At 39.4% G+C, this 27,065-nt stretch overlaps 1 protein-coding gene across 4 annotated transcripts; it reads left to right on the plus strand.

Moving 5' to 3' along the window:
• Positions 1-665: 665 nt before the first annotated feature.
• Positions 666-21,312, plus strand: LOC131592132 (protein fem-1 homolog C-like). Of its 4 annotated transcripts, none has more exons than XM_058863427.1 (3): positions 666-710; positions 1,706-2,417; positions 14,072-21,312. In XM_058863427.1, the coding sequence occupies exons 2-3, from the start codon at positions 1,874-1,876 to the stop codon at positions 15,379-15,381; spliced, it is 1,854 nt and encodes a 617-aa protein (XP_058719410.1). In that variant the 5' UTR covers positions 666-710; positions 1,706-1,873; the 3' UTR covers positions 15,382-21,312. The 4 variants fall into 4 exon arrangements, with proteins under 4 accessions (XP_058719410.1, XP_058719409.1, XP_058719411.1 ...); XM_058863426.1 differs by lacking the exon at positions 666-710 and adding an exon at positions 739-974; XM_058863428.1 differs by lacking the exon at positions 666-710 and adding an exon at positions 750-821.
• The last annotated feature ends 5,753 nt before the right edge of the window (positions 21,313-27,065 follow it).

Genomic DNA, 27,065 nt, shown 5'->3' on the forward strand with positions numbered 1-27,065 from the left:
TATTATTCAATTTCTGTTAAATAAACAGCTTTTTCCACTTCTCTCCAAGGAATTTTTTCCCTTTCCCGGACCAGTTGGTGGGGAGGGGGCATTTCCCTGGGGAAATCCCCATTTGGAGTTTTCCTCCCTAATTTGCCCTAAACTAGGACACTGCCATTTCTCAAATGCTCGACCCCAGGGCAGGTTTTGCATCCCGCTGCAAGGGATGGGTTTATTGCCCGGAGCTGCTGAGCAAATCCACACATGGTCAGCCGTGAGGGATTTCCTCCTGCAGCCCTGCGGGTTTTTGCTACTCTCCACGGAAGCTCCCCTCTCCAGGTACCGTGCGCCCCCGCTGTCCCCTCACCTCTGTGACATCCCTCCCCGCCGGTGCATGCTCCGCTCTAGCGCTGCCTTGCCCTTTGTTTTATTCTAGAGAAAGGAAAAAGAAAACACGGGCTGCGGAAAAAGAACTCCCCCGTAGCTGGTCCTCACACACCACAGCTAATCAAAACCTACCTCCTCCCCGCTGCGTTCTGCCAGCCGGCACGCGCTATAGGGGAGGGCGGTGCGAGGGGCCAACACCGCCCCCCCAGAGGACAGCTACCGCATCGCCCCACTCTCAGCGTAGATTGAGCGACGGCGTAGTCCCACCTCCCGCCCTGTTCCGAGTGGCTGGCGGCACTCAGGCGTGTTTCTCATTGGGCCTGGCGGTGGCTGGGATGTGCTTGGTAGGTTCCTCTGTCTCGGAGTGTAGGGTCGGTGGTAGACGCTCATCGCTGTGGGGACTGGTCTGTCGTGGAGGAGCTGGATGGAGTGCGGGAGGCGGCGGGCGCTTCCGTGTGAGGGTGGCTTAGGTGGGAGAGAGCCGGTGGCGTCCTGGGAAAGTAGCCCGCACCCTTGGGTCCTTCCCCACCTCTTGTGGGCGGCGCGGCGGTGCTACTGCTGCCGCCTCTCCGGGCAGGCGGTGAAGGCCGCCCTGTTCCAGCGGCCGTGTGAGGAGCGGTTCTGAGGGAACTGGGAAGGGGTTTTTGGGGACTCTAGGGTGGTTTGGGAGGCGGGTGGTTGTTTAACTAGAGGTAGAAAATAGAGGGACGATTTGAAGCGAAGCACGGGGTAATCCGCTGGGGGGGGGGAGGGGGCGGGGGGTAGGTAGCTTTGGGGTGGGAGGCAACTATAGCGTCGTCTTGAAGGAGGAGGTTTGGAGGCGGGGGGCTTTGGGCAGGCTGAGGGTGTTTGTGATGGAAGGACAAGTTCTCGGTTTCGGCGGTGTCTGATACTAAATCACACGACTGTGGCATGGACGTGTTTTGTTTTTCCGATCAAGCTCTGAAATTGCTCCCTCGCCAGTAGGGTGGAGGTAGCACGGGGACGCGTGTGTGTGAGCATGGGGCTCCGCAGAGGACCTGAGGGGGTGGGGCTCATTGTTCTTTACTTAGGCTGTGCTAAAAAGCAGAAGTTGATACAAGTGTACGTACGGTTTGTTATGTTGTGAGGGGAAAGTGTTTTCCTGCAAATGATATGCATAGCGCACTGCTAGGATCTGGCCTCCTGATCAATATCTTCCTTTAAGAGATACTGTGCAGTCCAGGGAAGTCCCATGAATGGCAGCTGGATGTTGGTGCACCACAGTCAGTGGTTTGTTTAAGTATAGCTGTAGAAAAATGTAATTGTACATACTTATTTGAGAAGTAGAAGGTAAAAACACAGTTTTTTTCTTTTGCAGAGTTATCAAGTGCGGCCTCTGCTTTGTCAGGATCTCATTCAGCATCTCCATGTTTTCCCATCCGTCTGATCTGAGAAAAAGTTGGGGTTGTGTGTTTCCAATAAGCTTTTGTTTGTGATTCTGAAAAGGGCAGGTGTGTATCCTTCAAGAAATAGAGGTACAGACTAAATGGATCTAAAGACAGCAGTGTTCAATGCAGCTCGTGATGGCAAGCTGCGTCTCCTTTCCAAGTTACTGGCAAGCAAAACCAGAGAAGAGGTGGCCTTACTAATGTCAGAAAAAACCAATGGTGCCACACCACTTTTGATAGCAGCTCGTTATGGGCACGTTGACATGGTGGAATACTTGTTGGATTATTGCTCTGCTTCTATAGAGATTGGTGGTTCGGTTAATTTTGATGGTGAGATCATTGAGGGAGCTCCACCATTATGGGCAGCATCAGCTGCTGGACACTTGAAGGTGGTTCAGTGTCTGTTGGATCATGGTGCATCTGTCAACAACACAACTCTAACAAATTCAACTCCGCTTAGAGCAGCCTGTTTTGATGGTCACTTGGAAATAGTAAAATACCTTGTGGAGCACAAAGCAGACTTGGAAGTATCAAACCGTCATGGGCATACATGCTTGATGATCTCATGTTACAAAGGTCACAAAGAAATTGCTCAGTATTTACTTGAAAGAGGAGCTGATGTTAACAGAAAAAGTGTTAAAGGTAAGTTTGTTTTATTTTTTCTTGTAGTAAATAGGAGTGAAGTTACTCATATTCTTGAGGAGGATGACATCCAAAAATATTCCTCGTCTCACAATGTGAATGTATTTTCCAGTAAGAGATGAAATGTATTTAGCTGTTTTTACAATTTTTTTCAGCATACTCATTTAATAGTGGCTATAAAATTTAATTCTAAATTTATACACTTTAACCTAAAGACTTTGCATTTATGCAGATGCAAAGAGTTAATTGACTTTTGCTGAGAACTATTTCTAGCAGGTTTGTACAGTAATAATAATGTGAGCATATATTGGTGTAAAATTTAGGATGATTTTCATACTGTTTCTTAACAAACCAAATATGCTGTATGCAAAATTTACCTGTGCCACTAAGACTAGAATAGGGAAAAATGCATAAAGGAGAATAATTCTTTTCTACATTGGAAATGAATAATCGCTTTCCTCTCTACTCCTCCTCTCCCTCAAATTCCTGAATCCTTTTGGACCTTTTTTCCAATGTTAGTAGACAAAAATGTATTTTAGAATTAAGGAGATGAAGCTTTGTGTGACTGACTGCAACAGAATGACTTACAGCAGTGCACACATCACAAAGAATATCTTTGCATTGGTATACAATTATCCTGACACATTGTTCAAAGTGAAGACTTATGTCCTTTTTCCTGTGATCATATTTATGTGGACCTCTTATTCTAATTGCTGGCTTTTGTTGCATCTCAAACTTATATGTGAATATGATATTGACCTAAAAAGCATGTTGATTATTGCAGGTTATGGTTAACTTTTTTTAGCTCATTGAGCCAGGATTGTGTCTCAGCAGCTTACTTTTTTAAAAATATGTTTATTAATAATATATCTCCTAATAAAACGTTCTGCAGCATAATACTTCAGTTTCCCTTTTCTGGCTAATTACAATTTTAACAGCATCATATACTTCAAGTATATTTTGACAGAGGTATCTGTAGGTCCTTGGTTACTGCACAATATTTTTAAATATTAAATACCAAATATGAGAGTAATCTCTTTGAAAAAGCTGTTCCATTAAATATGCCTTTTTTTCTGCAAGTCATGGAGTTATGTGGATTTAATATAAAGAAAGCTAAACAAAAAAATTGTCATAGAGGTGGGCAGAGCAAAAGAAATCTTCCTTTGCAAGGATTTAAGGTTGCCTATAAATCACTGACTTGTGGTGGGATACAAATGTCATGTTTCTAGACTGGGCTCCTGGAATAACAAGCTAAATAGAAATATATTTATATATAAATATAAAATGCTGTTATGGGAGATTACTAGAGGTTCTCTTCCAGGTATTTTTGAAACCAGGTGTGGCGGAGTAGTAGAGAGAAGACTCTTAGGCGCAGGAAGTATGACACTGATTATGTGGCTGATTGTGATTAGATGCTAATACAGTATCTAAATATTGCCAATGCAGTATAAGCAGGTGTAAAGGGTTAAAATATCAGCAGGTTCGGCTAGAAACATACAGGTTTAGTCTTTGGCCTTGCAGAATGCACAATTCCAAAGCAACAAAGCATCTATGGAGCTACTTTAGGATTTTATATACATATGTGACCAGCTCTTAGTGCTTTTACTCACACATCCAAAAGTGAGTGTTCCCCATCTTTTGGGCTGGATGTACCTTGCAGGTGTCCCTGCCGGGGGGAGGGGAAAGGATCCACTCGGAAGCTGCCTGCAATCGCGGGAGACCAGTTGGTCCATTCTCCAGCAGCATTTTATACTCTTTGCCGGCCGATGTGTATCAAAGTCAATCGCAATCATCACAGCTCCCCCATCTCTGGAACGCGTTAATTGTGCGAGCATTCAGACAGTTCCTCCTGCAATTCGGACCTGGTGTTCTTAGGACAAATCGCACTGCCCATCAGAGACGGTAGGGGGAGGGTGTGGGGGTGCGGAGAACGCCCAAGAAGACCCAACTATCTTTCGTCATCACAGCAGGGAAAGTGAGAGGGCAAAATTACTCGAATTATCCCTTAGGGTTTTCCAGTAGATTTTCTTATTGTAAGATAGGACTTTATTCACATTTAAAAACCAGGGACAATTCTAGAGCTGAGAGAAATGTGAAAATATGTTTTCAAGTGTTGACACTTCCAAGGAAAACTTCAAATACTTGGAGATGACAAGATAGGTAAGTCACAGAGGTCTAAAAGCCAGGATGACAAGTGAGACAGGGAGATAAGAGTAGTTTAAAAGCATGCAATTAACTCCTGCTTCTACAATACAGACATAATCCACCTGTGGTTTGGACTACTAACATTCAGAATGCACATGTTGTGGAAGTGCAAAAGTACAGTGATTCAAAGAAAATCACTCAATGGCATAACCTGTTAAGAAAGCATTCCTTTATTCAGTACCAGGAACGTGTTGGGGGTGTGTCCCTTTCCATAAGCACACCTGCTTGGGCATTGTTCCCTTGTGTTTATATACATTGTAATATTCAAAGAATTCCCCAAGCTGCACCCAAAGTCTGTCCCCCTTGGTACATAATAGGTACGTAATGCAAAATTTCTTGAATTTTTGGTCCTTTATGTTTTCATGGAGCAAGATTGTTATCTACTGTCTGTTGGTTGGAACTGCATTCTTTATTTTTTGGGTGTTTTATATGATTCCAGAGTTTTCCTCATCATGTCCTCTGCTTGAACTTCCATGCTTGTGCATGCACAGTCCATCTGTGCTGACTTGTTCACCTCTTATCTTGGTAACGTGGGACTCATGCAATTAGCCTCAGCAAGGCAAAACTTATGGGTCTTTCCTCTTGACAGGTTTCTACTTATTTAGTGTTCTGAAGGTCTTCGGGCACTGTAATCAAGCCACAGCTGGGGAGGTTTGCTCATCTCAGTCCCTTGTTATCAACGTTCTAGTATGAGCTAATAGTGTAAATAGCAATTAAAACAAAGCTACGAATAGCAGTTATATGGTAAAACTAAACTATAGATTGAAAGTTACAAAGTTTAAGCGAAGTCAAGTAAAGCTAAATTATAAAATGAAATTTACAATATTTAGGCAAACTACAAAAACAAGTAAAAGCAAACTACCAAATGAGGCAAAAATACAAAATTCTTTGTTTAACTTCTTTCAACAGCTAGGATATGATTTCTGAGTCTGATTCAGGTAGGATACTACACTGAGGTAAAATATAGGTTTAGCACCATCTATCAGAATATGATGGTGAAGGAAGAGGTAACAAGATGTTTGGAGTTAGACAAGTGCTAATCTGCAACAGATGGTCAATAGTTTTGAATTTAAAATATGAGCATTTTGTTGTCTTTCTTGCCACTGTTTTACTGATCTGACTTTTACAGTTTCCTCAAAATTTTATGAAGACCATATGGGCCACAGAAATGGAAACAAAGGATTTTCTTAACATGAACAGTGCGGGGCGAGGTGTGGTGATGGTGATAAACAAGATAAGAAAACTCTTTTGTTTTTCGTTCAGAATTGTGGAAAATAGCAAATATACCTGTAGAATTTAAGACGTTGTTTGAAAAGCAGAAAGTAGTTAAAGCAATGTTTCCAATGTGAGTTAATTCGGCATTGTTGTCCTAATTCAGAGGCTTTTCCAGTACACTACTCTTTGTTTGAGAATGTAACTTTTCTTTAAAAAATTCTTTTTCTCTGATTCTGCTGCACTTCTTCTGTAATTTTCTTTCTCTTCCTGGATTTCTCAGTCTCCTTTGGGCTGAATTCTTTTGGTATCCTCCCTTGTGGGGAGCCCTGCTTATCTCAGTTCTTTAGGTTTGAAGAAAACTCCTGAGCTCGTTAGAATCTTGTTTCTCATGTTTATTAAAAGGTCATCACAAAACTTGGCAGGTCTTTCTAGGCTGGCTGCACAAGGTTAATTCTTTGTAATCTGGTACATTTCTTTCTTCTGATGGAACAACAAGGCCTTGTGGCTCACTTTGTGTTTGATAGCACAAAATGGCCCCGAACAACACCGCTCTTTTATCTTTATACTTATTCTTACCCAATTAACAATAGACACGTATATTATTTTTCTTAATGACCCAATGACCCATCTTCTGTATGCTGCACTGCGGCATTTTCTGTCCAATCACGTACTATTACCCAAAAACCTCTAGAAAAAGAACATGAAGAAGAAAGAAGGACAAGAGACAATACCCTAAATCCTCTATCTTGTCTTCTGCTTTCTAAACTAACTTTTTCACCCAGTGACTTAAGAAAACTCTAATCTACACACACTTTTAGCTTTTTCTATCTAACTTTAACAGTTGTTTTCATGTATCACCATGGAAACATGCTCATGAATTTCATATTATATGAAATTCAGTGTTTTTCTGGATCTTAGAACTAAAGTATCAGAAACAAGGGCACACACTGTATCTCAGACTCCAAAAGAAAAGCTGCAGGTTACAACTATCTGGGCTTGATAGGTTTCACTGATATGAAACAGAGGTCTTGAACAGCAAATTAGTTTGTGTGGGGTTATTTTTTTGTTTGATTGGGCTTTTTGTTTGTTTTCCTCTTAAAATAAGGAATAGTATGGACAGTACTGTGTGTGGTGGTTTGACCTTGGCTGGATGCCAGGCACCCACCAAAGCCACTCTTCTCACTCCCCTCCTCAGCTGGACAGGAGAGTGGAAATATAACAAAGGTTTACGAATTGAGAGAAGGATGGGTAGAGATCACTCACTGATTCCCGTCATGCGCAAAACAGACTATTCTCTGGGGTTTTCTCTTTTGCTGTGGTATTGTCCTGGGTACAGAAAAAAGAGGGGTGGTGTTTCTAGCACTGTTTAATTCCATACCACCTACATCATGGCAGGAGCGTGGTTTCAACAGAAAACGGCGAGCCGCCGGAAGTTTGTGCAGGTTTACCTCAGTTGGGGAAAAGGGTAGATTGGTTCCTTAAACACGCGGTAAGTGGTAACTCTTGCTGAAGCTGCAGAAAGGGGTAACCGCTGCCGAAGCCACTGAATGACGCAACTGCTGTTACTGCTGCTGCTACCGCTGAGAGCCCTGCCGCAAGACACAGCGCCCACCAGGGCTGCTGCCAGAACCACCGCCGCCCCGGGGGGAGGGAGCCCCCTGCATCGGGACCGCCGCTGCAATCGAGAGAGCCACTGTTTTGGCAGCATAGCTCCTGTTCGGACTAACTAGCTTTCCAGGTACCGGTGTAGTCCACTGCGGGGTGGGGGGGGGGGGAGGGGGGGGGGGCAGGCGCCAATTTTGTCTTTTGGTTTGGGCCGCGAGGCCTTGGTCGGTGAACGCCTTTTAGTATGTTAATCATCCTCTTCTTGTGTACTTGTGTATTAATCTTGTTGCTGTTACTGTTCATTCTTCTTATTCCATTGCTGGTTGTTTTTCAAGTAAATGGTTCTTAACTTGGAATCTCTGCCTTTAGTCTCCCTTTCACCGGCTGGGGAGATGGGGGGTACACGAAGAGAGCAGTTTAAGCGGGGGTTAATTTTTCAGCTGTGTTTTTAAACCAGCACAGGTATGTAAATCAAAGCTCAAACCATCAAGTTTAGAATCATGATAAACAGCCTTTGTGTCAGGCTTTTTATATAGCTGCCGCAGTGATTCAGTATAATTGGAACCCATGCCTAGGAACCAGAGGAATGCATATGAACCCTGAAGGGGAAGAAGTAGTGGTAGTGGTAGAAGCTACGACTCTTCCCATCAAAGGTTAATCATAAAAGTCACATAAACAGAAATGTCTTTTCTCAAATATAAGGGATCTTAGGATAAACCTTCTGTGGTCATCAGTTGGAGCTCTCTGACACATCATGAGGACTTTCTGATCTACACTTAAGTGACTTTCTTCAAGGTAAAGCTTCAACTCTTGATGTGAATGTGGAATCTTTTGACTTTGGAAAAGGGCCATGTTTATTTAGTTCTGTTGTCAGTTGAGACAAGTTTTCCCAGATTTTTTTTTTTTTTTGTTCTGCTTCCAACAGTCCTGCAGTGATTGATAGGATGTTTATCGCTTTTTATTGTATATTAAGCTCTTTTGCAAAGTGGTTGAATATGCTAAACTCTGAAGGTGAATGCTAGGTGGTACCATTTCATAACCACACTTATATGTGATGTTTGAACTGACTATGCAGGTGCTGAAATTGTCACTTTGTCAATTTTTTACGAGGGACATTAGTATCCTTTTAATTAATGTATGTTTCTGGAATCCACTTAATGTTTGAAGCTGTTTCTCATTCTGACTAACTGTTTGCAATTCAAGAAAGTAGGGAAGAGTTGATTAGCACTACTAAGCTATTACATGAGATAAGTACAAGTAGCCTGCAATAAAAGAGTAAAACCAACCTCAGTGAAAGTGAGATGATGTGCATAAACTGAAAGATGGGTCTTTTTTATTAAATAAAATTTGCCTCCTTGGATTTGAACTTGTATGGACATAGGAAGCTTAAAAAAAAAAAAAAGCACACATCAGTGTGCCAGAATAATCTGTTTAGAAATGAGCTGTTTTCACTTCCCATTTAGGCTTTCAGATGGGCATTCTATTTTTGAATTTAAAAATTGCAACTGTAAGTTTAGCAATTCATTTCTGTCCCTGAAGCTCGAGGAAGCATATTTCAGGTGCAAAAAAATAGTTCCTGTTGAAAGTCAATGATTTACAACATTTTATATGTTACTGCCACTTTGTATTATTAATCTTGGTAATATGAGTTATAATTAAGTACTTCTGTGACCAAGGGAACAGTTATTCCATCACAGAACAACTTGTTGAGGTTAATAGCTCTTTGCAATTTTTACTTTATTTTTAAAAGGAAGACAGACCTTTAATTTTTCTTTGTCAAGTATACCGAGTATAGACATGTAAAACAGTTTTCTTTTGCATTGCCTATGTTTGTATGTATGTATGTATCAATAATTTTTTATTCAAAAGTCAATAAAGCTACTAGAGGACTTATTTCCTTCAAGTGCTCTGCTTAAGCCAAATAAATAAATTGTTTTATGAACAATTTCATTTTCTGAAGGTAATTAATTTCATCTATGCGGCTGCAAATTATACTTTCAATTTATTTTAAACATATGAAGAAAAAATTATTTAATTTGAAGGATTGATCAGTGTGTAAAGTTCAGCAGCTGAGTGTGTATTTTCAGTAAGAGATCTATAGTTTGGTACCACATTGCTATCATACTTTAAAAATAGTATTTTTATTTTAAAAGTTTTGCTTACCAGAAATTTGATTGAGCATTTTGCAAATTTTAGTAATTAGATGTAGTTAATATTGGTTGCAAATCAAGCCAAATCAGTTTCCTCCCCATGTCACAAGCTATCAGCCTATTTTGAGAATAATTAGCTTTTGACACAACCTCATTAGACACACCTCCCTTGGTGAGCTGCCTGTTGGGGTTTTTTTTTGGTCTGTTTTGGTTTGGGTTGTTTGGTGGTTTTTTGTTGCAAGACTGGATAGTTGGGGAATTAGTTCTGTGATACACAAAGCTTTTGTGTAATGTTCATATTATCCCTGTTAAAGTAGGGCTAGAAAGAAACATTAAACTATTTCCTCTTTAATACAGCAGTAGATATAATGTTGATTTTAATTTTTTACTAAAGAAATTGTTACAAAAATTGGATTGACTTATCTGCTGTTCAGGCACTGTTTATTCCTGTCACTATAGGCGATACAGTATTTTTGAAATGGATAAATTGTGGAACATAGACCTTGAGTTAGATATCAAGGCTAACTGCCATGTCCTCTCAAATTTAACACTTGATAATTACTAGGTAGATGTCTGGAATTCTTGTTAATTCTTAAGGTTGGGGTGTGTGGGTGTGTGTATTTGTTTATTTTAATTTGGCAATTCTATAGCCATCTATCTGCCCATGTCTGCTTTTGGTTTATTGAAGCTTGTATTCTTATATTTCCTTCCTGCTGCTATTCCATCCAGTCAAACTGAAGTGCAGCCACTAAAAATTAGTGGTGATCACTTTCATTTATTAATTTGTGCATTGCTTGAAGTAATTGTGGTCTCCAAGGCCTACTACAATATAAGTAGCTAGAAATAGCCTTATTCCTGATATGTTTTCAGTAACCACTCTTTGAGTAAATAACTATGATAGTAGGAAAAAAGCAAGTCTCTTAATAAAGGAGATCCAGATGGAGAGAATACTGAAAATCCTTGGTGATGTAAGAATATTTCCACGTGTTATGCATAGCTTCATTGTAAATTAATGCCATATAAACTGTTGGTTTGTTCTTAAATTCTGTAGGCACTGGCGAAGCTTAATTTGTACTACTTTTTGCACTATTAGTGTGTCATGGCATATATTTATGGTTGTCGCACTGTATTAGGAACAGCGAAGTGAAGACACAGACTCTCTAGCTTTGGTTGCAAAAGAGAGCAAGTTTTCTTCTTCCAGATCTTCTTTTATAGACAGTTCCAAGAAGGTCCAAAAAGGTAAAACTCTCATTGGTCATGAAACTAACACATCAGCATCATTGGACAGTTAGGAACACCATCCCTTGACCGTTTCTTACAAGTAAACAACAAGGCAACAAACAACGCCTGCAAAGGTTGTTTTCCTTCTCTAAGGACTGTTTGGATTCCTCCTTATGATTTCTCAGGCCAGAGTGAGAAAGTGGTGTGACTTAGTTTCACACAGGCTCAAGCTAATGCCTGAAGCCTAAAAATCTCTTATTTGAACAGTGTCAGTTCCCACATATGGTAACTGATAAAAGAGCATAAAGGGCATAGGTATGTGGTGATGGTTCTACAATGTATAATATGAATAGTTGCCCTTGATCCTATTGTCAATTATAGCAATATGCATATCAATAGTTGTTAAATAATTGTAAGAAATTTGGTGGTACTAGTGCATTTTGGTATGTTTGTCTGTAATATGCATTTGGTATGACTTAATATCTTAAAAATATTGACTTGAAGGTAGAAATAAAGGATTGCAAATGATCATATGTAAAGATGAAATAGTTGTGACCTAAGGATGACTATAGTATTTCAACAAGTACAATATGGTCTGTAATAAAACATTTTTGTGAGGTTGTATTTTTTTAAAAATCAACTGACACGTCAAATACAACTTAAAATATGTATATGAATATTTGGAAATTTAAATGTTTAATTTGCCTGGCTATCACATTCTGACATGTATTGGTAAAAACACATGTAGTTCTGAATCTTTTTCATCCCAGGCCATGTCTAGATTGGCACTGGAATTGGCAGCCTCCAAAAGACCTTTCTAGTGTTTCAGAGCTCTGCTGTAAGTGAGGTAGCATGGACTTGAATATACCCTAAACTGGCTACAGTAACTGGTGGCTTAGCCTACACCCAGATGAATATGGTTTTGGCCTTATCAGTAAGTGTTTCAGAAGTGCAGATGGCCTGAGGAGCCAGTCAGTATTTGCTTCTGGGTTGACAGGTATAGTAAAGTTTTTACTAGGCTTTTTCCAGCACAGCAAGATGACTTTTATAATGTGTCTGTATATTGGCAAGCTAGTTAAGTGTATTTGTCTGCTTTTGCTCTCTTTTCATCTTAGGAATTTAAAGATCTCATGCTTGTCAGTCTGGAGGTATGAGCAGTTTTGCGTAATAAAATAAAAAGGAATTTTAGTTAATAAACTGTGGTTGACAACTCAAACTTTTAAGACACCTAAATTTGGAAAAATATCTGTTCCTGTGATTGGAGCTTTTGTTGGTCTCTGTAGAAACTGTAGTGTGACCAGACCCATGTGTTGATCAAGCTCCTGTCACTGATTTAATTCTCCATTAGTGACAAAGATTGCCTAGGGTATTTGAGACTGAAAGTTACTTCCTATTAAGACCTGGTTTTAGTTTCATGAGTATTGATCTAACAGATAATTTTGGGTGCTGCTTTGTGTGAAGTGTCTTCCTCAGCTTTTCGGTTTATTTCGATGCCCTGTTCAGCTTTTAACACAAATCTCAGGCACACTTTAGGGACCAATTTAAATTTTACTGACTAAACACTCTAATATAAAAAGTAAACTGCACATTCTAGAGATAACAGCCTGGGGGAGGGGGGGAGCACATTAAGAAAATGTACTACGGTAAGTCTAAGCTAAACTGTTGAAATTAGGAGACTGTATACCTACAAAATGCACTTTTCCCAAACATCAGCTGAAGATTTTCAGCCCTATTGATTTCTTTCCCTACCTACTTCAGTTCTGTTTATACATCTAAAAATTCAAAGGAAAGGCTACTGCAAATCAGTGTCTTGTCATAGAAAAAAGCCTGCCAAAAATGCAAATGAGAAAGTTTATGAAACTTTCTCTCTGAACTTTTTTAAAGGTCCAAATCAGATTACTATGAATGTACCAAATCCTTGGAAAAGGGTTCTCTGACCTGACGATGTGGAAACGTGCTGATGATATAACAGATATTGATGACCTGATAGCCAGTAAACCAGAATTTGCAAGGCTAGTGGTATAAGACATTTTAATTGGGGAGTGGGAGGGTGAGATTCTTACATGGGTGTGCTGTTAATTATTTTTATGTTAATGTAGTGGGAGGCTGAAAAGTTGGTGTGCCTGCATCTGTAGTATATATGAAAAAGAAGCTAGGTTTAAATTGTGTAGTTTTAAAAGCAATAAACCCCCCAAGAGGCTTTATTATGTTGGGGAAGACGGAGAGAGTTATTGGTTGTCCATCTTCCTGTCTTCCCCAGTGAACTACTCATGTATGGTCTTAAGCAAAACTTTCTTCTACTTGAAGCATAGTAGTTTGATATTTAACTGTGGTGTCCAATGTTTTCTTTTTAGTTTGGTACAAATGTTTTTCAGTCAGTTGCCATTACTGCTTGCTGGAAATTTCACCACATAGTATGAATGCCACCTGAATGAATGCCTTTAGCATGATATATTGCATGTTCTCTTCATGAGAAATAATGTAAATTATAAGACTTATAAGAAAAATGGCTGCATGTTGTGTGTTGAAAGCATTGTTTGGGTTTGGGGGCTTTTTTTTTAGCTTTTGAGAATCCTGAGCAGAGGAGGGGTTTATGTGGGACTTCAGAATAAAGACCTAATGAAGTACTAGAAATAGTTTGTGTGTATACATAGGCTTGACAAAATAAGTTGGTCCCTCAGAATATTCCGGTAGTCTCTGAGGCCCCAGCTGATATGGAGGTCCTGTTGTGATGAGCTGTATTTGCCTTTATGTGCAATTATTATCTTGGAAAACTTTTTAATTAAAGGCTTTGGATGAAAGAGAGAGGAAGAGCTACAGCAAGAGGTGAGCAAGGCCAGTGTTGAATTAGCGAAACTTTAATTTTTATACAGATATTATATTTTTTTTTATGGATGGAGATAGCGATGAAGGAAATTTGACAAGGGAAAGAGGAAAAATATAACCACTTAGGTTTCTGTTTTATACTTGAAAGCAGATACAAAATTTCTCATGTGGTAGGGAATTCTGGTTTAAGTTTTGAATAATAAGATGTGTCCTTAAAATCTGTTTAATTCTTTTGGGTAATAATGTCAAGCATTTTGGTTTGTATAACTGTGTGGTTGCCTTGATGTTTTAATCAGATCTTGAATGTTTTTAACTTGTCATTTAAGCCTTTCATAATTTGTACATGTCAAAACTTTTTTTTTTGCTTATACGTGGGGTGATATCTGGACTATAATTTGATTATGATTTATGTAATTATTTTTCTTTTGCTAGGAAACACTGCATTACATGACTGTGCAGAATCTGGAAGTTTAGAGATCATGAAGATGCTTCTCAGGTATTGTGCTAAGATGGAAAAGGATGGCTTTGGAATGACTCCTCTTTTGTCAGCCAGTGTGACAGGCCACACAAATATTGTGGACTTCCTGACCCAACATGAGCAGACTAGTAAGATAGAATGTATAAATGCTCTGGAACTTCTAGGAGCAACATTTGTGGACAAAAAGAGAGATCTGTTTGGTGCTTTGAAATGTTGGAAGCGAGCTATGGAAATGAGATACAATGATAACATTAGTATCCTGAAAAAAACTGTGCCACAAGCACTAATTATGGCCTATGATTATGCTAAAGAGGTAAACAGCTTTGAAGAGCTAGAAAATCTTATTGCAGATCCTGATGAAATGAGAATGCAAGCACTATTAATTAGAGAACGTATTCTTGGTCCTTCTCACCCAGATACATCCTACTATATTAGATACAGAGGTGCTGTCTATGCAGACTCTGGAAACTTTAAAAGATGCATCAACTTATGGAAATATGCTTTGGACATGCAGCAGAGCAATCTAGATGCACTGAGCCCTATGACAGCCAGCAGTTTACTATCATTTGCTGAACTCTTCTCTTTCATGCTGCAGGACAAGGCAAAAGGCCTGCTAGGCACTACTGTCACATTTGATGATCTAATGGGTATACTATGCAAAAGTGTTCTCGAAATAGAGCGGGCCATGAAACAAATCCAGTGTCCTCCTGATCCAATGCAGCTGAACAAAGCACTTTCTATCATTTTGCATTTAATTTGCTTGTTGGAAAAAGTACCTTGCACCTCAGAACAGGAGCATTTTAAGAAACAGACTATATATAAGTTTCTTAAGCTTCAGCCTAGAGGGAAGAATAACTTCAGTCCACTTCACCTTGCTGTTGACAAGAATACTACATGTGTGGGTCGCTACCCAGTTTGTAAATTCCCCTCTCTACAAGTTACTGCTATCCTGGTGGAATGTGGTGCTAATATAAATGTCAGAGACTCTGATAACAACAGTCCTTTACATATTGCTGCACTGAACAATCATCCAGGCATCATGAATTTTCTCATCAAGTCAGGTTCACACTTTGATGCCACAAACTTGCATAAACAAACTGCTAGCGATCTACTGGATGAGAAGAAAATATCAAAAAACTTAATCCATCCTATAAATCATACTACGTTGCAATGTCTTGCTGCTCGTGTTATAGTGAATCAGAACATATGCTATGCAGGACACATCCCTGAAAAGCTAGAGAAATTTGTTTTGCTTCATAGATAATAGTGTGCATTCAAAGAGTGTTGTTGTTGAAGCATGACTTGGTGACAATGTTTTTCTTGTGCACTGTTGTAATATATCAGTATTCCTTTAGTTTGCTCCATCTTGCTCTCATTTTCTAAAGCAATGTTAGAATTGCATCTGCAGAGTTGGTTAACCAATATTTGAATATGACATACATTATATTTTGTGGATTATTATAGTGCTATATTTAGACTCTTAAAATTGTCATACGTTTGTCTATTCTGGTCTTTTTTTCCTGTCAGGTGTTTAGGACTGAGTTGAATATTTTCCACTGATTTCTTTTCACAACTGGTGTGTGGACTGTATACAGTTGGAGGGTCATTTTTGGTTTTGCTTGAGCATTTCTACTTTTACTCTTCTTTTTCTATGGACTTGTTAACATTTGAAACTACCATAAGTGCTTTTTATCTTTTCTATGCACTGATTTGAATGTGACTGTTTGTGGTGAACGATTCTATGCAGCAGTTGGCCAATTTCAACTTAAGTGCCCATTTTGATTTGCAGTTTTATTTGGAGCTCTTTTTGAGAATGCTGCTTTCATAGCATTACAAATTTTGGACCTACATATCACCTTTCTGAACTGGGGTTTAACATTTTTATTCTAGCTGTAACTGATGTTGCTTTCCTGTTGATCATCTGGAAGTCAGTGCTAAGTTTGGGAGAAAAAAATATCTCTTGTTCTCATGTTAATCAACTTGAATTTTTAATCTGATAGTTGTTCTCTCACATCACGCAGTTAGGGAAAGATTACTTATCACATACAACTGACAGCTTCCTTTTTGCACTGTCTTCCTTGTGTTGGTTATGTGACTAGATATAAAGCTTGTTCAAAGTTGAACCAGAAACTTAATTATATATTTAATCTATTTCTCATTAGAGTGTACGGCATAGTTTAAATTTACAAATCAACTTCTTTAGCTACAAAAGAAACTAAAGCATATTGGTGGTGTGATGCTTATCACTCCAGAAATGTAGACATCACCAGTATCGTTATAACATAGTAAATGGCTGTATGGCAGAGTAATAGAAATTCTATAGCAGTGTCTCCTCTTCTTAATTTTAAATATCTTTATAAATGCATGTTTTTTCTATCTCTTAATATGTCAGCTGTACTTAAGAAAAAGCAGTTTGTTGTGTGAATATATAGTTCCTAATTAAACTTACCTATTTTTATAATATTTGCATAATAGCTTAACTTTTACAACAGAAAGGGCTTTTTTGACTTGATAAGAATCTTTAAAAGAATTTCATAAATGAGAGTGAGATTCAAGTATTTAATATAATTCAGCACTTTACTGTTGATCAATAGTAGAATTTATTATGGCACATTAGCCCTGCAAATGTCTAAGTGAAATCAATTTGTGTTGAGTAGAATACAGTTTACCTGCAAATTTAGTATTCCAGCATATTGCATACTGTTGACTTGGTGTTTCATTTCAGTGATGGGCAGTAAATAGCTTTCTTGCTCCAGAAACTCAACAAGTTGATTTAGGCTTTTATTGGTGATAGAGGTATTTAAAAGCCAAATTAAGTAGATAAAAAGAAAAAAATATTTAGGAGAGTTTTTTAAAATTTCATGTTGGAGTATTTTTCTTTAATGATTTAAGTTGATGAAGAATGTCTTGAGAGTATAAAAGAGTATACATTAAAAAAATAGTTCATCCTCGTTTCTTCGCTGTTTTGGGTTTTCTCTTAGTATTTCATGTGGAGCCAACAAGTTTAGCCATTCTTGGGGAAAATACTGTAATACTTTTAAACAAAGATATGTTGAAAGTAATGCTGTTTGTATATTGCTACTTTCAAACTCTTTTTTGGAAAGCACTTTCATGTGTTTGTCCTATGGTATACCTATACTGTATGAAATTCTGTGTATAAGAAAATCCTATTTGTTTCTCTTGCTAATCTGCAGCAGTAAACTTGTATTAAATTGGCTGATTTTTTTCTTCTGATTTGTAATGATTAAATTACATTGCACCCAAGTTGTCAACCCATAAAGATATTGAGAACATTGAGGAAAAAATTGTATGCTCTGTGGGGGTGAAATAGATATAAAAATTGATTAATAATTTGCAGGTATGTATTTTTAAAGACAAGGATATTGATACCCCCTTGCTTGTTGAAACATCTGAAATTGGATTTTTTTCTCTTTTAATAAATACTCAAAGCATTCTTCCTGGGCTTCCACTGAAATACTTCAGCCAGGAAGATGAAAATTATTGTGGTAAAAAAAAAATAAATTAAAAAGCTGTTCTTGTCAAATTCTAAAATTATATTCCTATTTTTATATTACTTATGTCAGTAACAGGATTCCAGCTGTCTGTAGTATCTCTGAGGTTCTGATTGTTAAGCACATGGTAGAAAGCACTTTTTAAAATGCAAGGCAAGTGTGGTTATTTTTTGCATGCATATACTCTTCAACAGTCCTTGGATAGGAGGTATTTTAATATATTACCTAAATACCAAAAATTTTTTTTTACCAGTTCTTTTGAAACTGGTTGAAATTAAACTCTTTTCACTTTTATAAAACACTATCTTATAGAAGGAATAGAATGCTATAGCAAAATTCTTACTGAGGTATTAAGCAAGAATAAAAACCTTAATAGAAAAGACATACCTCTTCTCAGTTTTACATCAACTGCAAGTTAATAGTGGCAGGACATGACTACTCTGGAAATAGCTTCCTTGTGCTTTGAATTATAGGGTGGAATTCCTTTTATACTCTCAAATATTGACAAATGTGAGTACAAAAGCTTAACACTAATTTCTGTGTTCTGTGACTACAATGAAGCGGTATTTAATGCTTCAAAGTAACTTTGAGGAATGTGATGGAGACGTGCTAGACTTAAATATAGTTTATTTTACATTGTTCAATTCTTTTTGCTATGAGGATGAAAGTAACTGTTAAACCCTTAGTGAGCAGAATGAAAAGTTATTGTTCATTTGGTTTTAACTAACTCTTTGTGTTCCATTGCATCACAGACTTCCTCTGCAGAGAAATTCCATGTGATTGAACTATTTGAATTATAAACTCAAATATATCAATTCCATGTATTGAAATACTTCATTTTCTTTTTAAAGTTAGCTTCAATGATAATGTAAAAAAAAGGAATAACAAATGTATTTCTCCACTCTTACTCTTTTAGGCTCTAAACGCAGATTACATCAAAAATATGCTCTGGATAACACCTGAGTCCATATATCTGTTTTCTTCAGGGTTACTCTAGTACTGGTTGCTGAACCTATTTTTCAGTTGAGTATGAATAATTAAACGTGAATGTTGAAAATTTAGGCTTTGATCTTCTTGTTCATTATTATACCTTAAACATACTATCATGTTTAATTCTCTTACTATGCTCCAACCAAACCTTTGAATTCTGGTGATGGGCAGTAGTAAGGAAAAAGGCTTAAACTAGAGGATACAAAAGACACTTTCACAGTTGTTCTAGAAAATGCATTTGGGCATGCTATTAGCTCTGTCAAAACATAGTTGAGTTTGTTTATAGCATAAATAAGACTAACAAGATCTTCTAATAAGCAATAGACATTTTTCCAAGAAAGTTGCACAATTTTATTTAATAGCTTTTGAAGTCTCTTACCTATTGCTTCCATTATGTAAGAGAAAAAAATACTTCCAGGATGAGAGAATTATGTTAAGATTCTTATTAGAGAGGTCTTCAAAACTCTTCTGTTCTGTAGATCATTAGCATCAGAATTTTGAGATCGTTATAGTTATGCACAGTAGTCATACTTAAAAGGCAGTGTACACTGATGTCACTAAAGGACATGAAATGATTCACACGAATGTCTCTCAGTGTTAGAACAGGAAAAAAGCCACTTTATTCTGACTCCAGTATTTATAGATTCTCGACAATGACCAGGGATTGGATAATTAAGTTACCACCTTCCCAAGCACACTGGTTATGCGAAACATCCATCAAAAGACGTTTCTTAGAAGGAATGTGATAAACAAGTTTATAGAACTTTCATGGAAAAGTAACTAAAACTATGTAAACATTATCAGAAGGCTTTAAGTTTCAGGGAGACACACTTCATTTCTGAGTTTATTTAGATTGATTCTTAATTGGTGACAAACAGCATCAAGCTGAGGCACTGGATGATGAAAACTGGTCCAGAGCTTTCACAGCAGAATAATTGTTACATAGATGATTTATGGAATTAAGTACAGATTCTCTTAATTAAGAAGTAAAGAATTGGAATTACATCACTATTCATCTCTCTGTAGTTGCAGATGATGATAGATGTTTAGTCTGGAAGTGTCTGATTGGCTATCTAAACTATGCCTATGTAAAATCTGTTTTTTTGAATTTTCCAACTCTCTCTGATTCTCTTTGTGCAGAAGTGCTTCTCCAGCTGTGATGACATAATCATAGAATTGTGTAGGTTGGAAAACACCTTTAAGATCATCCAGTCCAACTGTTAATCTAGCACTGTGAAGTCTATCACTAAATCATGTTCCTAAGTGCCACATCAACACATCTTTTGAATAACTCTAGTGATGGTGACTCAGCCATGTCCCTGGGCAGCCTGTTAAATGCTTGACAACTTTTTCAGTGAAGACATTTTTTCTAATATCCAATCTAAACCTCCCCTGGCACAAGTTGAGACCATTTCCTCTTGTCCTACTGTTTGTTACTAGGGAGAAGAGACCAACACCCACCTCACTACAACCTTGTTTAAAGTAGTTGGAGAGAGTGGTAAGGTGTCCCCTCAGCCCTTCCTTTTCTCCAGACTAAAAACCCCCAGCTCTTTCAGCCACTCCTCATAAGACTTGTGCCCAAAAGTGAACACAAGATTTGAGGTGTGGCATCACCAGTGTCAAGTACAGGGAAGGAATCACTGCCTTGGTCCTGCTGGTCACACTATTTCTGATACAAGCCAGGTTGCCACTGGTGTTCTTACCCACCTGGGCACACTGCTAGCTCACATTGAGATGGCTGTCGACCAACACCTCTGGGTCCTTTTCGAATGGGAAGCTTTCCAGACACTCTGGCCCCCAGCCTGTAGCGCTGCATGGGGTGGTTATGACCCAAGTGTGGGACCTGGCACTTTGCCTTATTGAACCTTGTACCCTTCACCTCAGCCCATTGATCCAGCCTGTCCAGATCCCTCTGCAGAGCCTTCAAAAAATTATATTTTTCTCCCTGGCAAGGAAGAAATTGACTTAATTTGCCTTCACACCCACAGAACTCAGCTGTTTACTCTGCCTATCCAATCTGCCCTTGCATTGCACTTTGTCTTGATTTGAGATAATTTAAAGGAGAACACTGGAATGAGTTCCCTCCCTTTATAGGTTCAACCAATCCCTTTCCACTAATAAGGAAGGAATAGGAGTAGATATAAGTTTAAAAATAACAGTTTACTATTAAATGGAACATCAACAAGCAAAAAATAACAGTTAAATAACTGCTAGATGCAAAATTGCTAAATCTTGAGGACTCCTCAGAAGAGACCCAAAAATGCTAGTGACAGCCCCCCACCTCAAAATGTCACTCCACAGATGAGTGTGTGGTTCAAAGGACAAAGGGAAAGGTGGTGTTGGTCTTCTCCCTGCCCCCCCACTGCTCTGCTTATCTCCCTGACAGCTGGAACTCCAACTGATATTCTTAAAAACAAGGGCTGGAACTTGTGGAGGGACTTCACCTTCCTTGTGGCAGGAAATAACAGGACAGGCTAGGCAAGGCAACTGGGCTGGGGTGACTCATGGTCTTCTCTTCTTGGCCAGGTGCCATTGGAGAGTTGGAGCAGTTTGGGCTGGAGCAGGGGGCTGCCCTGCTTGGTGGCAACAGGTAGGCACCTGTGGAATTCACCCCAGGGCACCTTCTCTGTGACGAGAGAAAAAGAAGAAAAAAAACACGAAAAGAGAACCCAAAAAGCCTTTGCTGAAGCAAAGACCAAATATCCAGTAAAGCAAAATGCCACACATCAAAGACCCAGAAACTGCATGTGACATGATTTTAAAAGTACCCATAATAACACCCCCTCCCCACAAGGTTCTCGTTTGTAAGGTCTAAAGATACAGTAACAGTTTTTGGGCGCAGATGGATATGGAATACAATAATATGAGTCACCCCAGGACATTTCCACCCCTTATTTCATATCATAAAATCCTGCCCAAATAAATATATTTCAACTGTAAGCACATATCTATACATATATACATATAACTATATACAAATACAATTATTTCAGTAGCTTCTGACAATCCCTTAGTGTCACTGTTCGACATGAAGTAGAAGGGAGGATTCAATCACAGCAGCCAGAATGAGATGCTCAGGATAACTTTATTATCCGAACTTTTCAGCTTTTTACAGGGTATTACGATACAGGTTTAACATGATTGGTAAAGGGAACACCACCTCTCTGTCCCATTGGTGGGACAAGAGAAAAACACACTAACCACAGCTGTACAGAACTGTTTTGAGAAAATGAAATTATTTACAATAATAGTCCTTGAGCAAGAGATGCTTTCAAGAGACTTTCCCTTGGGAACAGATCAGCCACTGACAGGCTGGAACTCTCTCAGACTCAGAAAAATCAGGTCCACATCTCACCCTTTCTTTCTATAAAAAAACAACAACAAAAAAAGAAAATATGACAAGATGTTCAACGTCTGCTTGTAGAGGGACCATCCGAGTGATCACTCGCATCTTCTTGCATCTGTGTCATCACTCGAAGGTTCCTCCACTTGATGACCTTCCTCCTGGTCACGGCCTGTGGTTTGCCTGTTGGCTTGGTTCTGCCTTTGGGATTGCAGGTCAGGTCAGACACACTTTGTAGGTACCCAGTGCACCCCAGTATCTGTGGATACACATGCATACCCATGACCCGAAGCGATAAGTTCAAACGGACCCTCCCACTGTTTGGTGGTTAAATTTCGCACCCGAACTTTCACTCGGGGCTGATGTGTCTCGCCTGAAGCCTGTAAAGAAAGGTGATGGTTCAAGACAACTGGGTTATTTGAATTCTGCAGCACCATAAGGTGATTTATTGTGTACAAAACTTTTGCCAATTGACTGCGGGGTTTCACCCTGCATTCCCCATTTTTGTTTTTGAAGAACCTGCTTCAGAGTACCATGAGCACATTCAACAATGGCTTGGCCAGTTGGAGAATGCGGAATGCCGAATTTGTGTGAGACGCCCCACAACTGCAGGAACTGCCGCACTTTCTGTGAGGTGTAAGCAGGACCATTATTGGTTTTCACAGTAGAAGGTATTCCTAGCACAGCAAAACCCTGCCTCCAATGGGCAATGGCATCACGCGTTTTTTCTCCAGTGTGAGCAGAAGCCTACATTGCAGAGGAGAAAGTGTCAATAGACACATGCACATACTTGACCCTTCTGAATTTGGCAATTTGGGTAACATCTGTTTGCCAAATTTCCAAGGCCTTGAGACCTCTAGGGTTTATGCCCGCCAGTAAAGGCGGAGCAAGTGCATGACAGTCATCACAGGAATTGACAATGTCACTAGCCTCAGTTGGAGTCAACTGAAACTGCTTTTGTAATGTATGTACATTTTGATGAAAGAATCCATGCGATGCTCTTGCCTGTGCTAGTACATCAGGCTGAGGTGCTACCCATGCAGGCTTAGCCCACTTGTCAGCCCTGGCATTACCTTCTGCTATAAAACCTGGCAGATTGGTATGGCTCCTAACGTGCAGAACATAGTATGGATGAACTCGAGCCTCAATAGCACACCACAAGGTCTTCAACAAATGAAACAAAGTAACGTTGCCGACCTTTTTCCACAGTGATTAACCTAACCATTGTGCTATGTCTGCCACATAGGCAGAATCCGTGACCAGATTGAAAGGTACCTGGGAAAATCTTTGGAATGCCATAACAGCAGCCCTCAATTCAACCAATTGGGCTGAGCCAGTCTCATGACCTTCCAGCTCCTGCCACTCAGACCCATTCTGCCAAGTGACAATGGCCTTTCCTGTTTTCCCCAAACCATCAGTAAAGATGGTGGGTCCTTGTGTTAGGGGGTTGAGAGGGGATCACGAGAAATCCATGCTTGGGTAAAAACAATGCATACAATAGAACAATGTAAGTTTAATAATTAATATGTAAGTTATATAACGATAGAGTATAAAAACATGTCCAACTCAAAAACAAGTCGGGTCAGATTTGGGTATGTGTACCCCTGACACCCAGAGCTCTTAATAAAGCACCTTCATATAATCATTCCATGATTATGTGTTCCTGAATGCTAACATTTTGGAGATCCAGATGGGACCTTGTGAGTGCTGCTAAGCGAACTCGCGACCCGATCATGCTCCAGCCGGCACCGAGGGATTCTCGGGGAGCCCATCGGCCGCAACTGTCTCTGCTGCTCACAACGTCCCTGGGAAAGAAAGGTAAGGTGCTTTACTTTGGTTTAGGTGCCTGCCAATAAGACGCAGCGAAAGCTGCGCTTGGTTGGGCTAAAGGAATTCCTCTTGGTATTGCCTAGGCGCAGTCCATCAGACGACTGCGAAAGCGTCGCAGGTTCAGCATTTGTGGTGTATTGTAGTTGTAACATGGAGAAGATTAAAGGGGTTTTGGGCAGCAATGCTCCCATACCAGGTACTTCTCCTTTGGGGTGCTTATTAGCACATTGGAAACAAGGTAACTTTGGGGAAGAATTACATAAGACTAAATTAATTTTGGCGAGATCTCCCCACGGAAGATGACCCCAGAGACCCCGTCTTGTCCGTTGGTAGCTATAACCCCCCCACTCTTCTCTCTTTAATTTGTTTTCTTTATCTCTCTCTCTCCTCTATCGCATGACCCTTGTTGACACTAAAATAAAGGTGCATTATTGCTGTTGTGATTTAAACTGAAATCCCTTTGTGTCCTTTTTGCACTCTGAGATCAAATGAACTTCTCACAACTCCCACTCGTGTTAGTGAATCGTGACATTTAAACTGGAATCACAGACAGGATTTCTGAAGACAGAAGGGGCTGCAGGTTTGTTGTGCAGTCTGTATTAGGGGAAGAATGTTTTGCTCCAGCCGTACCTAGACCGACACTCCCAAGAGTGAGCGGTGTCTAGAAAGCAAGGGGGCGACTCGAATTTCCCGCAAACTGCACACGCGCCAAGGTGAAAAGCACCCCACACTCACTTGAGGGTTCTGTCTGCAGAATTTTGCAAAAGATCTCTTAGTGCAAAACGGCAGGACTTCTTTTTTTATTGTTTGTATGAATTTTGACTGCTTGGTGTAGCGAAGAGACAACCAGAATTTTAAACTGAAAGACTTCCTCCCAAGCAGATTTGGTCTTTTTAATCATACAGGGAAGCAAAAAGTTGAGTGTGTGTGTGTGTAATTTAAGTTTATACCTCCCTGTAGTGGTTTCCCTTTGTAAAAATGACTGAAAAAGGCAGTGCAGAAGTTAAAACTGCATTTTATGCTCTGTTAGCAAAACACAATGCCAGACCTTCTCCAGGAGAGGAAGAGTGGGTGCTTAGTAACTGGTTTAATTTGGAAAATGTGATTGATAGAGTATGTGTTTTTTTACAACATGAAACAAAATTTAAACTGGGCAAAAATAAAACTATACTCTGCTCAGTTTTGGGAGCTTGTCTTATAGCAGCTATAGAAACTCGCTTTAAGTGAAGAAGTGAGGAAAGAACTATAATAAACTCCCTTCAAAACCTAGTTAAAATTTTGCAAAAACAATTGGATGAAGAAAGGAGTAAGATCAATCTGTTGCAAGCAGCCTTCCATGATAAAAATTCAAAATGCTGACTTGCTAAAAGAAACAAGAGAAGGAAACCCCTCTCATTAATCAAATTTACCCTCAAAAGGATCTAACTCGGATAAAATTGTGGGGAACACTGCTGTCCTAGTTTGAAACCTCTAATTAAAACAGAATATAATTATATCAATGATGAAGATGATCTTGATCCGCATATAACCACTAAAAAACTCCCATACACTGCTACTGAATTGGCTAAGTCAAAAAAAAGGAGTACAGGCATCTCCCTCACAAGTCAGAGACAGAATATGTATTCCAAGTGTCTCTCAATGGAGGAGATCAAATTTGATTGAGAGAACAGGAAGCCAGTGAGCACTGGGGACATGAGGTCTTCTTAACAACGAGAGACACGCATAACCCATGGTCCCTAACTCAGCACACAGCTTATTGGGCAGAGGGGCTTAACCCCTTGGAAAGGGGGGACCCTATAGCTATAGTTAGTACCCCCAACCAACTACTAGAAAACATTCACAATGCTGCCTGCTTGCAAATGATACATAAAAGAAAATTAATTGCTGGTTATGAATCACCAATGTTGTTACCTGTGAAAACTGAAATTATGACCCCTTTAATTCAAGGCCTTCCAGAATTACTTAAACCTACAGCAATTTTCGTCCAAAAAACCATAGCAGCTATAACCCCTGTGGATAGACTAGATAGATTTCTTGGGAACCCGACTGATCGACCTGGTTCCACTGATCCTGGGTTTACTCCCTTCACCACTCCCTCTCAGCTGACAGGTTCACAATTGCATTCTCCTGCTAGGAACCATAAAATTTGGACATGGAGCGAAGTTGCAAAAGAGCTAATTATGGACCTGTAAAAATCCCAGAAGAAAAATCAGAGAAAGCAAAGGATGTTAGATACATTGGTTCTCTTAATGAAAACCCAGAAAAGAGAAAACAAATCTCTAACTGCCAGTATTGATGGTCACTAGAGATAAAGAAGGGGGTCCCCAGAAATGTAATGGTTAGCTTATCACTTAAAAGTTGAGTGAAGTAGTTTCTAATTGGCACTGTCCCAAATTCATTTTATCAAATGCCCCACTGTACAACCCAACACACCTCCAGACTCTGGGCTGTAAGCCAAAGCAATCTCCTTCTCAGCTTCTGGGAGTGGAGCCCAAATAGCCTCAGAAACAGGGAAACTGGTAACTCTGCCTTTCATGGGTGAGCAGAGAGGCAGAGGTTGGTTGTATTTAAAATGCTCACTAGAAATAACAAAACTGGATACATACTGATTACAGCAATAGTGGGTCCTAAACGTGCACCTATTACTTCTGTAGTTAACACTAGAGCCCAAATTTCTGTATTGACCAATACAGACTAGTACAGGATTTGAGAGCAATAAATGGAATAACTAAAGACATTTACCCAGTGGTAGCTAATCCTTGCACATTGTTAACATCCGTAAAAGAGAAATATAAATGGTTTACTGTAACTGATTTTAAAAAAATGCCTTTTTCTGCATACCCCTTGACAAAGAAAGTAAGAAACTGTTTGCCTTTGAGTGGGAAAATCCAGAAAATGGAAGGAAAACTCAGCTCACCTGGACACGACTCCCACAAGGATACAAGAACAGTCCAACACTATTTGGAAGCCAGCTGGCGAAGGAGCTGGAGATTTGGACCTAGAACAGGCAAGTACTGAGAGAACAATACCTACTGTTACAGTATGTTGATGATATACTGATAGCTACAGAAGAGAAAACAACCTGCATAAAGGTAACAATTGAAATTTTAAATCAACTGGGAATGGAAGGATATAAAGTGTCTAAAGGAGAGGCACAAATTGCCCGGCAAACTGTGATTTACCTGGGATGTGAAATCTCACAAGGGCAACGTAAGCTGGGTACTAATCGTATTCAAGCTATTTGTGCTATTCCAGAACCCCAGAACCTACATG

Source organism: Poecile atricapillus, chromosome W (assembly GCF_030490865.1).
Source record: "Poecile atricapillus isolate bPoeAtr1 chromosome W, bPoeAtr1.hap1, whole genome shotgun sequence".
In the NCBI taxonomy this organism is placed as follows: Eukaryota; Metazoa; Chordata; class Aves; order Passeriformes; family Paridae; genus Poecile; species Poecile atricapillus.